The following is a 14,692-nucleotide window of genomic DNA, read 5'->3' as shown; positions in this document are numbered from 1 at the left end:
CAAAAGAAACTTGCACAACTCTCCCTCTACAACTTCTCTTGGCCACGGACTGGAAAGCAAACAGGTAGAGTTAACCGCTGGGATACTCACCTAACTCTAAAGCTGCTATTAATGCCAGCGCAATGAGAGCTTCGTTTTGCATTATTACATGTTCACTGGTTGCCATGGTTACTAAATGCTTGATGCCACCACTCTGTACAATGGTCCTAATTACATCCTAAAATAAATAACATAGAAATGAAAGACTTCTGCATTGCATACAAACTGTACTAAATAACAAAATTGTCAAGGATGCTATGTTATCTTTGGGTAAGGATACTCATTGGCTTTATGCACATATAGTCACTTTATACATAAATGTACATACATGTGGGCCTCTAAATTATCTGCTGTTACTCTGCAATTATAAGATCCAACCTGTTAAACCAAGCCAGTTAACCACATGATTAAGACACACGTAACTAACTCTTTTCCAGGTTATACTGTGTAACTCAAGTTCTCATGGTGTGCCATCAATCGCCCAACGAGTCCACTTTGCTACATTTGAGCTCAGCTGGTGTTCAAAGATGATTAGTTTTCCTTTCTTTGCATTGTGATGTTCAGAGCATCTTATCAAAAGCACCCAACAAACCATATATTTGGGATAAGGAGACACAAGAATATAGTTTTAATAAAGTTACCAAATCCTTCATCTCTCTCCATGAATTTTCAGCGTTTCCGAGAGGTGAGATCACAAGTATTTGACCTTACTATGTAACAGAAATGATGTACTTGGAATGAAAACGCTGACTGGGTTAAATGGCTTTAAAGCAGTTTAAAATGGCTTTAAAGCAGTTTAAAAATACACGCAGCTGGGATTCTGTTTTCAAGTCTAAAATTTGATCCAACTTACATATGTAACAAAGTATGAATAAAGACTTCTGGTGTCTGCAGGTCTTTGATTACTTGTTAATTATGATTTAAAAAGTGACTTTGCACCTAATGTTTTTCACCATTATATGACCCGAAAATACTTGCAAAATGTTTCCCTGAAAATCTGGTAACTTGGCATGCTGAAGGGAAACGGTTCAAGGAAACGTGGTTTGGTTTTTATTATTTATTTGTTCTGTGGGTGCACAAAGCTTTGAAATAGAAGTTACTTCTTGAAATAAGAATCTGATTTAAATTTTTAATCACTGTGTTGAATTTCCATTTAAAGCACACATCCCTTTCTAACTCCAGCCACAAGCCAAAACTCATTAACTGATACATGTATGTTCCAGTGCTTGCACAGGCTATGCAGTGACATTCTTTATGCAAGGAAACAGATGCAATATGATCATAATTCTTGAAAACGGAAATATTTTTAGATAATCATACTGAAGATGCCAGTGGCACAAGTCATAGCCTAATGACTCGAGAATTTAACATTTAAAACCTGCTTTTTCTGAATGACATAATGTATGCAGGGATGTAAGTATTTTTATATTTTTCCTTACTTGCAATGATGTGTTTTATTATTTGCGATTTTTGTGGTGGAACTTCAAAGTAGTTTTCAGACTTCATGGAATAATCTGGGAACTGCTAATTTCCATTTGAATTGGTGTGGAATTTTGGCTATATAAACCTTGTGAATCAATCAGCACCTTTGACATTAAAATTTTGTATTTTGTAGGTGCACATCACCCTCTAAAAGGCAGTACCAAATAGACAGAAGAGATGACAGCAGTCAGGTTTGGTGCTAGTGTGGCTTAACTCACTCAATTTTTTTAGAATGAGACATAAGTTTTCTAAACTACTGTCACCTTTGTAAATATTACCCCAAATCCTTTAAAATTAAAAACTGAATTCAAATCTAATGTGCTGTAAAGAACCATATAGTTGTACTCGTATTCAAACCTAGAGGGCAGTAAAAGCATTAAAATCCCCCCACCCTCTCAGCTCTGTTTTCCTCTTCCAGTCAAGTTTCCTCTATGAGTACATAAACCACACAAAAGTTCATCTGTGATAATTCTGTTAACTTCTGTATTAATATCTATTTGATGCCATCAAAAATGTCTCTATATTTAGGATTGAATTCTGTTCCCCTGTAGAGTACTGATAAAAACCTGCATCTGTGGTGGCGTATGGCATCTACGCATGCATCTTGTGGACTGTGTGGGGAGGGTGTAGAAAAAATGAGAACTCAGAAAAAATGAAACCTGATCAGTTTTAGTGGCTGAAAATAAAATGGAGAATGGGCATTAGAAAGAGACAGTAATATTAGAAATCAGCAAAGATTTAAATCTCTCTAAGTCCTGTTGGTTTGTTTCTGGAGCGGCTCAGTACAGATCAGGTCCACAATTACGTTTTTCACTTTGCAAATGCCATGCATGAATGAAGAGGTCACTGTTAAGGTCCGAGTTGTCCAAATCACACTTGCTATTTAAGCTCACTCATGCAGCCTGTGTTCATATCAGTGAACACACGAAATTAAGTGACGTCTGAGCCTGAAATAGCTTGTTTCCAGAGGAGATGCTTTTGTCCCTTCTAAGGCTACGTTTCGCCTAATACTCTCCTGAGCAAGGACTGTAGACTTGGACTGCTTATGTAAAGGTATTTGGTTGATGCGAAGGTGATGGGAGGGACAGAACTCATCTGTCCCACAGTTTCTCTTAATGTCATACCTTTTGCCATGTACAAGCAAGCTTCTGTTAGAATTTGGAATAAATGAGCATTTCTAATGATCTGTTAGAATCTTAAAACTCTGAAATACGCTATACGAAGAGTAGGGAGACAGACTATTTCTGGATCTCAATTTTATATAAATATATAGCAAGATCATAACAATTGAGTGCAATGATTCTTCATATATAGTATCATTAAAATGTAGAAAATATGGCATGCTGAACTTCTACAGGATACAATACAAATAAAAATGAGTCAAGGCTTAGCCACATGAATCCTAACGGTGTTCCTTCAACTGGCCTGCCACTCTGAAATTGTTTTGCTTTAATTTTTTTTTAACTACTTAGTTCCAGTAAGCATTTAAACCTGTTGCTTGTGTCTGACTAGCAGGTCCCAGAGGCAGAGGAGGTGTAACGTGAATTAAGCAACGTGGCTCTCCAGAAGGATTACATACTGGAGGCCGCGGCTACCAATACCAAGTGCAGAGGTTACTCTTAGTTCTTACAAGCTGACCTTTTTCACCACTAACTTACTTTTGATTTGCTGTGTCGTATAAGTGCAGAAAGTAGTCTGTTGGACTCTCCCATCACACCTGCATGATCCTTGGCTTCACACCACTCCACCAATCGTTCCACCAGTTTTACATTTTTGCCCAGCTGTTCAGCTGCTTCTGCTACATGATGCGGGAGCCAACAACACAACAAAAAAGTTGTCACTTTTTTAAGCAAGTGCTAGAAAAATAAGCTGAAGGTTACTAACTAGAAGGAGTTCGTTAAGTAGAACTTCTCTAGCTCGCGCTAACAGTGGGAAAAGTCTAGGTTGCGTGGAAGCAAGTCAAAATGGAAACAAAATACAGAAAAACATTCATAATCCAGTTTTTGAAAACAACTTATCAGCCCAGTTAATGAGGCTTGTGCATCGATTAACAATAGGGAAAATACAGGTGATGTCACGCTCCCAGCTGAGCTAGCTCAAAAATTCAAAAGCAGAAGGGACCACTGCCAGAAGGGGAGCACTGTTGTCAGATTAGGTTTTATAGACTGTAAGTCACATAGGTTTCTTCAATGAATTTCTATTTGATATCTAATAGCTTTGCTAGAACTTGAATGGATCTTTTGAAAAAATCTGCAGGCCTGGGTCAAAAATAAATACTTGGCTAATTTATCTCATTAACTACTTGTGGTTTTTAGCAGACTTCTGATTTTACAAATCCTCATCCTGGAACAAGCTGTTAAACTAAAAGGTGCTTGTTCATTTTGAAATGGCAGTTTATCAATTAACAAGTGCATTAGTCTGTTCCAAGGAGCTAGGTACAGCCAGGAAATGCAGTAAGTGAACAGCAAAACAGGAGTGGTAGCTTAAAACACTCACGCCTCATTACATACTCGTAATGTGACAGTGTAGGAGAGTTCTGAAGTACAAAAGTAAATAAGCATTTGACACCTATTCTGAGGGTCCCTGGTAGTCAATTTAGGAGTTCTGAAAAAAAAAATCAACCCACATTCCTCTCCCTTTGCATATGTATTAGATTTATTCCAAGACTTCAGGAATAAAATTTTTAAAAACCCTCTGCTTTCCTCTTGTAAGAATCTTGGCAGCATATCACAGACCAAACCAAAGAGAATCACTTAACATAGAGAACAGTTTATTTTTACCTTGTGCATCTATTAACATTCTTAATGTTCCCAGTAGCTTGAATTGAACAGGGGGCATCTCCGATCTGAGAAATTTCAATACAGCTTCTGCAACACCAGCTGATAGCATCTTAGCCTTATTTACGACTGCATGAATAAAGAACAGGAATGATCTCAAGAACATTTCTGGAAGATGCAATTTATTTCTAAGATGGTCTTGAAGCAAATTTTCAGACACAGTTTGAAAAATAGCTTGTGAACACAGACTTCAGGAACCTGAGTGTGCGCTTACAATACTGCATTCTGGAAAAATGTCATGGTTGCGAAGACACAGGTGTGAAATGAAGTGCTTTTTCCTAGCATGCACGTCTAATTTCCAGTGTTCAGCCTGAGCATAAACTGAAGGCTAGACTTTTCCCCCTTGGTCTAGGAAAGGCGTCTTCCACAAAATGCATGAAGCAGAAGCCCAGGCTAGTACTTGCACTCCAAAATATGAGGAAACTCCTCTGATTCCCAACATCACTCTTCTGGCTCACATAGGCAAAGGAGCTACAGCATCCAATTAGCAGAAGAACCCCTTACCCAGTTCCAATACTTTATACAAACAACACTGTGGCCTGACATGCCTGGAGCCTGTAGTCCTTGTAGTGCCCCTCCAAACTCTCATCCCCTCCACTAGTCTAAGTTCTCCACCTTCATGGAGCTCTCTGAAATATATGTAAGGTGCAAACTTGGTCCAATATTGTACTTAGAAAAAAGTACTTATTTCATAGTCAAAGTAGTGTTTAACAAGCAGTTCATCACCGAGGCCAGTTATTACTTGCTCATTTTTCTATGACAATGTACATTAAATCTTATGTAGGTCTCTGGCAGACATCCTTGAGCATAGGCCACAGGGAAGCTTGCTGACTGACGGAAGTTAATAGAATTACTCACCTGAGAAAGGTAAGCAAATGGCGTACCGTTAAAGCTGCATGGGTTTAGTTACGTATGCATGATCATTTTTAGAAAGTGATTGTTTGTCAAAACTGAAAATTGTAAAATAAGGTTAAATGGATGAAAGACTTATTTTTGGCTTGGTACAAGAAAGCACACACAAGTATTACAGCCTTGCTTTGTTTTTATGTGCATGTGCTCTGCCTTTTATGCTTGGGCAATCAAAACTCATGTAAATTAGGTTATTAAAAATGACAAAATTAGCATTCAGTTCATTGCCTACAAACAGTAGCTAATTGCAATAGGCTGGCTATTCTAACAGTCTGCCTCCAGCTCCAATTTGTGAATTGTCAAAGCCTGAGGAAGTTACAGTAAGATGCAGTGTTTCAACAAAGTGGGCACTGCTCTCTGGTGGGGACCCTCAGCTGTGAAAGAGATCCCAAATGAAACAAACAAACAAAAGAAATGCAGTGCTCTGGACAGAAAGGATTGAGAAATCATATCCGAGGCCGCCTCAGCTCCCTGCCTGTTACAGAGCTGCCCTTTCCTTAGTGGGGGATGATACTGTGGGATCAAAGTGGCAAAGGATGGTCAATAGGCCTGTGATGTACTCAATACTGCTGGTCACAACTGCTGTGCAAAAGACATAAAAGCAATGATGGGCCTGAATGAAAAGCAGCAGCCTGACGTGCCTCTAGGGCTGTCAGTCAGTTCTCCCACCCTCATCCCCTGGGGCTGTGCAGGGGGAGAACAGAAGTTCACCTTTAGGTAATTAGCAATGCAAAGCGAGGCTTACCAGGAATAGCCAGGTTTCTGAGAGCACTCAGTGCAGCGTGCTGCACAGTTACATTTCCATCCTCCACATGTCTGTCTAGCAGATCCATCAGCTTTTGAACTATGCCATTATCCACCATATGGATGCAGTTTCCGTCTGTGTGAGATGAGACACGTTACTTGTGAATGGAAGATTATTACTCAGATTTTTATAAGAGCTTTTTAAGAATAGAAGGGTTATTTCCTTGCTCCTTTCTAGATTTTATTGTTGAGAATTTGACCACCATCATCAATGGGAATTGTAGTGCTCATGACAAATTTAGAAGAGTGATATAAGAAACACTGAAGAAGGCAGAAATCCCCTATACCACTCTACAAATGTGAAACAGTATTTTTGAAGTAGGCTTAATGCTTTTCAGGATTGTAAAGTATAAAACTACTGATGTTGCTGTATAGCTCAATACTAGCTTTACCATGACATGCAGTTTTTGTCTGTAGCTGTACGGACAGAGCATAATAGAAGGGCACAGATAAATTAACATAAGCTATTATGGCATATTCTTACCATTTCTGGCAAAATTTGCAATAGCCAATGCTCCTGCAAGCTGTAGCTGATGGCTATTGGAAGGAATCCATGAAAGTACTCTTTGGAACACACTGCCTTTTCCTCCTTCAAATAACTTTTGCATGGATTCATCTGGGGTAAAAAGCATAGACAGTCAGCAAGCCAGAGAAGTGTTTGTTAGGGAAAATTCTTCTCTTTATATCTGTGAAGCTCTGCTGGCTTCACTAAAATTAATCCAGTCCTGCAATGGGATGAGAGACAAAATCTGACCCATTAAATGTTAACTAGCAGGTAGCAGGTCCTCTAGGTTATTTAGAAAATTAATAAACAGTAAAATTCAGCAGCCAAACGGCATTACAGGTATCTGCTGCTGCTTTGCAGAAAGTAGTGACACACTGTACTTACCTCCAAGCAATAATAAAACCATAAGATCAGAAGCTGTTTTAAGCTCTGCAATATCCTCCTCTTTGTCACTGTCCACGGTCTTCTGGACGATCTCAAGTAAGCACTCCACCAAGCCTGCTTCAACCAGCTGCAGTTTAATGACATCTGAAGAATAGCACGGATAATAGGAGTCAGGATCATGTCTTTAAATACATGTATTGTACATACATGCAGGACAGACTGTGAAAAGAAGTAGTGATGTCAATGGTTTCACTGACAGCTTGTGTAGATAAAACTGCAATTTTTAACTTTTAAATTCTCAGGGCCAACTTCTGTTATTCCAGGTGCTGCCAGGTGCTTCCCTGGCTCTGGACTGCCTTTAGAGCACAACTATATGCTGAAGCTGTATGGCGCTGCTCTTCACTTCTCAAAAATGAGGATATTTCTCTACAGCAAACTTCTGGCATCTCAGTCATCACGAAGCAGACTCATAAGGACTGTGCCGTGTTTGGGCTTTCAAAAGACTTTTAGCTGCGTTGCAGAACAAACTTAGGGTTTCTTCCTCTGTTTCATGTATGGAAGAGCTACTGACTTCACTGAGACATGCAAGTATAAAATATAGAATTTTTGGATGAAATCTCAGAGCAAGTAATCACCGAAACTGATGAGGCAAACTCATTTCTTAGTTGTTATTGGCAACAAGGCTCAACAGAGAAGGTGATAAACATGTTTTTCAGGTGGTGAAATAGGACTTGGGAGCAATATTTTTTCTGTTGTATCTACAACACAATCTTTAACAGATTTTTCCCTGTGAACTTGGAGCTGGGAATCTCCTTCACATGACGAAACTCCCTTTCTGTTAAGTGGGAATGGCAGGTCATCTGATGCTGTGTTATGTCTTTTCGTTATGTGAAAGTGATTCTGGTAGTTTTTGCGTGCTGATTTTAGAAAGCACAGTCACAAACCTTTGCAGAAATGTGCAAACAAATGGATTTCTCTTAGCTTTCTGCATGAAATGGTGTTTTAACAACAAGGAGTTTAACCCAAGTTAAAATATTTTTAAAGGCCAAAGCTTTGGAAATATTTTTTTCATATAGTTTACAAGTGACAGTTGGGTGAGGAGAAGTGTTCTACCTCTGGTGAAGGATGTGACTGACTCCCATTTTCCTGTTGTCACTAGGCTTTTTGCCTGAGTGAAATTCATTGTTCCTCTAAGAGCAGCTGACCTTCTCATGAACTTTGTTAGGGAATGCAAAATATCCAGTTGGGATTTCTTTAAATAGGTACTTTTGCACTGAGGTTCTTTAAAAAATAGAGAGTTCCCTCAGTTACAGAATACCAGGTTGCAGGTGTGCTGTGATTTGAAATATAAATTGCTACATCGGTGTCCTTAAGAAGAAAACAAAACAAAACCTCAAAAAAACCCAACCACCAAAACCCAGACTCTGCAAATACTTCATTTAGATGTTTTTACCTGCTGACCTATTGCTATTTATCTACAATCAAAAGCACCTAAACAGTACCAGCACAGTGAGCTCACTTAAGTATGCCTTTAATCTACAGTGGAAGAGTTCAGCTGACTACCTCATAACATGCAAGCACCTGAGTTATGTTCAGCAGCAGTACACTTATCAAATTTTATTGTGACTATAAAACATAGTCTAAGAAAAATTAAGCATTTGAACGGAAATATGTCAAACTTGCAAAAGGTTGGAACCAATTCTGTGTCAGTCTCCAAGGACGGAACTATCTTAGAGCAACTTGTTAGTTATTATGTAATAAATGAATATATTTTGGCAAAATGTGCATTTTTAGAACTGAAAAAAGGAATCCGTCTTTACATACCACTTAAAAGACAAAATAACTTTTTAAATTGAAGTAAAAATTTGTCTTGATTTATACTATGTAAAACAGACACAGAGTGTGTGTGTACAACAGAGTAGGATAAAACCTAAATCTTTAGAGTTTACAATTCTATCTAATAATTTATTCCATTCAAACAAGCTTTAATGCTGAGGTGATTAAAACAAGGTTATAGAGCCATCAAATACTGTGATGTCTTCCATACTCAGAACTGCTTCCCACTTCAGTCCAGCTCCACCTGTTAATTCATTTCTTCATTTCCCTTACAGGCAGATGGTAGATTATACAAACTACCCAGAACTCATCTGGGAGGAACATCCCGGAGGGGTGACTGGGCACACATCACTGCCCGCTCTGGCTTGAGCAGTGAATGAAACTCAAGTCACCTGGGGCTACCATAATATACACCAACAAACTCCCAAATTAAATGTATGTGATCTCTCAATGAACAGTAGGGGAGAGCGTCCAGCTCTTAGCTCTGCAATTAACATGCCCCTTGCAAAAATACTGTCCTGGTTTCAGCTGAGATAGAGTTAATTTGTCGTCACGTCCATAGGAAATGGAACTGCCAGTGGTTCTGTGATCCCAGGAAATGACATAATGACTGATGTCCTGGTGATGTAATGGACTATGAACACTTGAGCCAGCATTTTGCAGACAAATGTTGTAAAGCCCTCTAAAAAGCAGCTTTTGATATTCCCACTGGAGGGAAATAAAATATAACATAGTCATATACAGAGTGAATCAGAGATGCAATTAGCATCAACAATTTCTTGGCTCCTGTCATATGCTCAGACAATTAAGACCTATTCACTTCATATGAAACTGTCATCACAAGGATCAACCATGGCGGCTTCCGAATGAGGCAGCCAGTTACTCTGCATTTAGTGCCTGCAAAAGACACTGATATACCAAAATACATATAAGGGAATGAATACAAAATAGTGTAAGAAAAAAACCCAAATTCTCACCATTTTCTGCCAGGGGAGCCAAAACTTCAAAAATCATCTCTTTTTTATCATGCTCTATTTGCTTCTTGAACAGTTTCACAAGCTCTTCAGCAATGTTTGTGTAGGCAAACTGCTCTTTACTTGACTCTGTGAAGCAAAAGGGAAAATTCAGTATCAAGTAAACAAACCACATCAAAAGGTAGGACTATTTTTTTTCTCTTTATTACCAGGTTTATTCAGTAAGATGACTAATAGCGCTTTTCACAGACAAGAACAATAGACTCATGCTTGTCACTAAATGAAAAGAAAAATGTCTAACACTTTAAGATAAATGTACTGACCTGAATTAATGATGATTAAGGCTGTTAAAAATATATAAATATATGATCAAGGCTGTTGGGGCTGTTTCTGCCCAACACAATGTAAAGGTAGCTATAGAAACAGTAACATTACAAAAATATATATTAAGTCTTTGATTCCCCTCAGCTTAACAGGAAGACCAACAGATTATATACTCCATTTTCTATGGGAGAGATGAAGAGTTGTACTTAATGCTTTAATATTTACACAGTTTCATGATGGTGACGTTTCCTTTGAAATCTGCGCATGACTGTTGCAGGGCCATTTCATACTACACAGATAGCATAAAGCAGCTTTACAGATGGGCTAGCTTGCTACCAGGAGGTTAGCCAGCAGATAACGGTTCTTCAAATGTAGATTCAACAAAAGCATCTCTTACTCCATTGCCTGCATCTTATTCCTCCTCACTGGCAGTATTACAGGAGATGCAGGTGGTAGGGCTGGTGTTCTGCATTCTCCAGTTGCCACCTCCTGAGGGCCATCTGTAGTTAGGAAACCTTCCAGCACCTTTGCTACTGCTCTAATGGATGGTTAGGGATTATTTTAATGTAGAATTGACCCCAAGGGCTGGGGAAAAGCATGAACTGCAGCCTTAGACCCTTTCATGCACATCCCGTTATTGTTTTCTCTCAATATGCACCAACTGCATAGCATATTCTAAGTGGATTTTTGACCTTTCTAGTATTTTTAAAAGCAGAACCATCACTCTCTTTATTGGGTTTTTGCCCTGCTTTGACACAGAATAAGAGTTCATATAACGCTTCTCAAGGGATCTGTGGAATGCAGTTGTCTCTTAAGTGATGAAAAATGACAACCTGACAATAAAATTCCCTGAAGTTACAAGCCAAAAATAAAATATTACAGTTACAATGTGATTGACTAAGCTATTGCTTAAGGGAGATTAAAGTATTACAAGCTAAATTAATTTTGTGCCAATCTTAAAGAACGAGCACCTTTTCAGCATATGGGAACAGGAAGGGAAGCAGCTGCTGTTAAGCTTCTTTCCCATGGTTCTTATTACTCAACTGGACAAAGCTGAATCTTTCCAAAGAGGGAAAGGAAATGTAGTTCTTGGTGAAGATACCATTTATTATATTTAATATCCTTATGGTTTTAGTTGCATTTTAGCACTAGAATTTCCAGTATACGAGTCGTATTATACTTTCTGCTGTGGAGACACAATACATAGCGCCTATCTTGAAGATCTCTGATCTATTAATTTCTTTAGTGCTGTTTTGATGGCTCTTTCTGTTGTTTTGTTAAGTAGACTTGTCTGCTATAAGCAAAGGTATTATGCGTGTGATCAGACTACACTAGGTAATGTGATATTCTCTCTGGCCTTGAAATCTATGAACTTAGGACAGTTGTGAATAACTTCAGGCCACCAAATAGTACAAACGCATAGATATATTTTTCATACTTTGAACTGCTGAATCTTCTTAGAAATACAGGTTATCATAACTGCTATATTATTGTACTCCAGTGCAAAAAAACTCATAAGACTAAAATTTCACTGAATAGGTTAGCAAAAGAACAGCAGCAATGTAAACTACAAGTGATAATAAAACGCAGGCCCTTGTTAGTTTACACCCTGTTGGTTTACACTTTGTGGAATTCCAATGAAAACTAATCCACTTGCAAAGACATTGGATCAAAGCAGGACCACAAACTTCAATTTAAATGAAGCTGTAACTAAACTTGCTAAAAATAACATCTACAGCTTAGTAGTATTCATTATTTAAACAGGCAAGTATTTAGTCTAGAACATGTTAAAAGTCTACACCTAAAAGAATATTGTATAGGGAGATTTATGAATTGTGCCTGCCTCAGTTTTATTCAGTGATTTCCATGAGCTAAATTTAATCCCAATATAACTTTGTGGAGCTACACCAGGATACATCATTTATATTATTAATAAATAATTCACAGTTAAGTAGCAGCGCTCAGGAAATAGTTTAGATGATTTAAAATGTGCTTAGTTACATTGAAGAATGTTAACATAAAACATAAGGTTGTACTAAGTACCCAAATAAATGTCAGTTACTTAAGGGGAAAAAAAGAGACAACTATAGATTTTAGAGACAATAAGCAGAAATTGCTTGCTTTAAATTTTGAGTGTACCAAAAGGAACGGAACAAGCATCAGTGCAAGGCTTTTTTTAGTCTTAAGATTTAATTTTACAAAAACTGGATGTAACTTTGAGATGAATATTGTGGACTTACCAAGTTCTGCTAAATTGCCAAATGCAACAAGGCACATCTCTGTCAGAGCTGCATTTTGGCAATGAATACCCAACAATTTCACTAATGTAGGAATAACACCCATATTGATAAGCTGTGACTGCAGGGTATCTACATAAAGAGAAAGTACAACAGTGAGTTAGCATTTCTGTTTGTAGTACTATTCTTTAAACCAAAAAAGCATTTTTCACACAGAGCAGCTTCTAGGCTAAGCAGCATTAAAATGTCTGTCTCCTCTACTCTTCTACACTAGGATCTGGTCCAGACTTGAGATACGGACTCCTAATTCCCCCTGCCCTTGGCAATGGGACGTATTCCCAGAAATATTCCCTCCTGATATAGTCATAGGCTATAGTGGATTACGCAGCTACTGACAATTTTGTGGTTATCAGGTTCCTAATACATGTTGGGCTTGATTCTGAGCTCACTGAGACTAGCTGACTGAAATAAAACAAAACTACGTCAGTGAAATAATTATTTATCTGAGAGCATGTTCCTATATACTGTTTTCCCTTAAAGATCAAAACTGGAAAATTAAAATTAGAATGAATATAAACTGGCACTGAAATAAATGAAAAGTTTTATAAACACAGGAAGTCACAATGTAGATTATGAGGAGCTTGAGAAAAAAGAAAGTTTAATAAAGACAAAAAAATGGAAGGTTTAAGAAAAGTCCTTAGAAGCCATTCTGATAATTTCTTGCACAGGATGAAAGTTTATAGTATTTACAAGTAAGAAAGTTATTGCTCCTAGATGTCTGCAAATAGAAAGATGCTTTGATGGTTAGGCAGAAACATGATTGTTTTGAAGGATTATTTATAACAATATTTTCTCTTACACATTTTACCTTTAACATAGCAAAGAAGAAAAACATTGTTTCACAGTTGAATAGAATGAAGCAGACATGAACATACCAGATGTTGTTTAGCAATTTTCCTAAGCATCTTTTTTCCTTTGTTTCTAAGCCTTTTAACTACGTTTAAATGTTACAGACTCAAAAGACAAGGATCCAAAGCCCAGTGAATTCAAGAGAACTGTTATTACTTTATTTAGCTTTGGGTCAAGACCTACAGGAGAATTCATTATTTTTTTTAAGGAATTCATTCTGAGCAACTGACATCAGTTGGGAGTTTTTATATCTGTGAAATGAGAGACATAAAAATTGCAGATTTTTACAGGGAGATAAAAACATAGTGCAACTTAAGTCTAGCAAATTTAGTATCATCTCATGCTCTTGGAAAACTCTTTGCCTTCAAGATTCTGCCAAGTGTGTTTGAAATTTTCATATAATAAAAATTATGAAAATATTCTGGAATGTTTAATTCATTTATATTCAGTTTAAAATACTTTTATACTAATTATCAATTTGGTACCCTAAGTAACTAAATGGCATGGTTATTACAGGCTATTGGAGATGAGCAGGAATCCTTATGGCTTGACAGCTTTAATAAAACTGTATTACTTACCAGTAACTGAATTTCCTGTTGGGGAGGGGGGGCAGGGGGCGGAGAGGCGGGTTTACCTCTTCCACAGATTCGTGGTCTTTAGAGAAATTTATGAGAACGTCGTGTCAGACATCAAAGAGCTGCTGAAGTTGTCAAATTTCAGGTAAGTACAAATTGCACTAGCGCATGCATTGAATGCCATTTTACCTCTGGCAGATGTGAGTCACTACTATACCCTCCTACTTCATTCCAAACTGACTGTAAAAATCTATCTCTGAATAGGAAAATTGGCGAGGGGGGAGCTGGAATGCTTTTGTGGAGAAAATGATTGTGTAGGAGAACTCAAGTTACTGGTAAATAATCTGGTTTTGTCCTTGGTTTGTGATTGTCCCCTGCAGACACTTAAAGATTCTGAAGGAAAAATGGTAGTCATGGAGAGTAGGAGAACAAAGACACAAACCACAAATGCCATAGAAAATTATGTGGAAAGAAATTGCTTTGTTACCAGACTATGCCTTTAGTCACTCTAAAATCACTTTATCCAACTGTAATGGACAGAGAGACAATTAATCTCTATGGGCTTCATTTGGCAAAGCATTCTGACATCAAAAACATAAACTGTCTATTTTGAGCAGGGTTTTTTTCCTGCTGTCTCTTTCTTAATACGAAATATATAAAAAGTGCAGAGGAGAAGACAAGTGGAAAAAGAGAAACCATATCCACCTTTGAAAGGAAACAGGAATCTTAAGAGCCAAATAGAAGGATATATTGTTGTTCAAGATAGCATGGAGCGCACTGATTAAAGGGCCTCTAGAATTCCCAAGTAGGAAAAAAGGAAAAAAGAAAATATACCAAGAAAGAACAACTGTACTGGGTCAGAAGTCAGGTATTATAC

The 14,692-nt window shown here is 37.7% G+C and overlaps 1 protein-coding gene across 5 annotated transcripts in view; it reads right to left on the bottom strand.

Moving 5' to 3' along the window:
* RAP1GDS1 (Rap1 GTPase-GDP dissociation stimulator 1) overlaps window positions 1-14,692 on the bottom strand; it is a 106,105-nt gene that overhangs the window by 5,743 nt on the left and 85,670 nt on the right. For all 5 annotated transcript variants that reach the window (XM_075500604.1, XM_075500607.1, XM_075500605.1 and 2 more), the window contains 8 exons: window positions 12,335-12,463; window positions 9,774-9,899; window positions 6,961-7,104; window positions 6,556-6,687; window positions 6,013-6,147; window positions 4,302-4,427; window positions 3,180-3,319; window positions 91-217 (listed from right to left, as the gene is read on the bottom strand). In XM_075500604.1, coding sequence (XP_075356719.1) covers window positions 91-217; window positions 3,180-3,319; window positions 4,302-4,427; window positions 6,013-6,147; window positions 6,556-6,687; window positions 6,961-7,104; window positions 9,774-9,899; window positions 12,335-12,463 — 1,059 coding nt within the window. The remainder of the gene's footprint in view (window positions 1-90; window positions 218-3,179; window positions 3,320-4,301; window positions 4,428-6,012; window positions 6,148-6,555; window positions 6,688-6,960; window positions 7,105-9,773; window positions 9,900-12,334; window positions 12,464-14,692) is intronic.

Source organism: Mycteria americana, chromosome 4 (assembly GCF_035582795.1).
Source record: "Mycteria americana isolate JAX WOST 10 ecotype Jacksonville Zoo and Gardens chromosome 4, USCA_MyAme_1.0, whole genome shotgun sequence".
Lineage (NCBI taxonomy): Eukaryota > Metazoa > Chordata > Aves > Ciconiiformes > Ciconiidae > Mycteria > Mycteria americana.
Note: the sequence above shows the minus strand (reverse complement) of the source record. Positions and strands in the feature narration are given on the sequence as shown.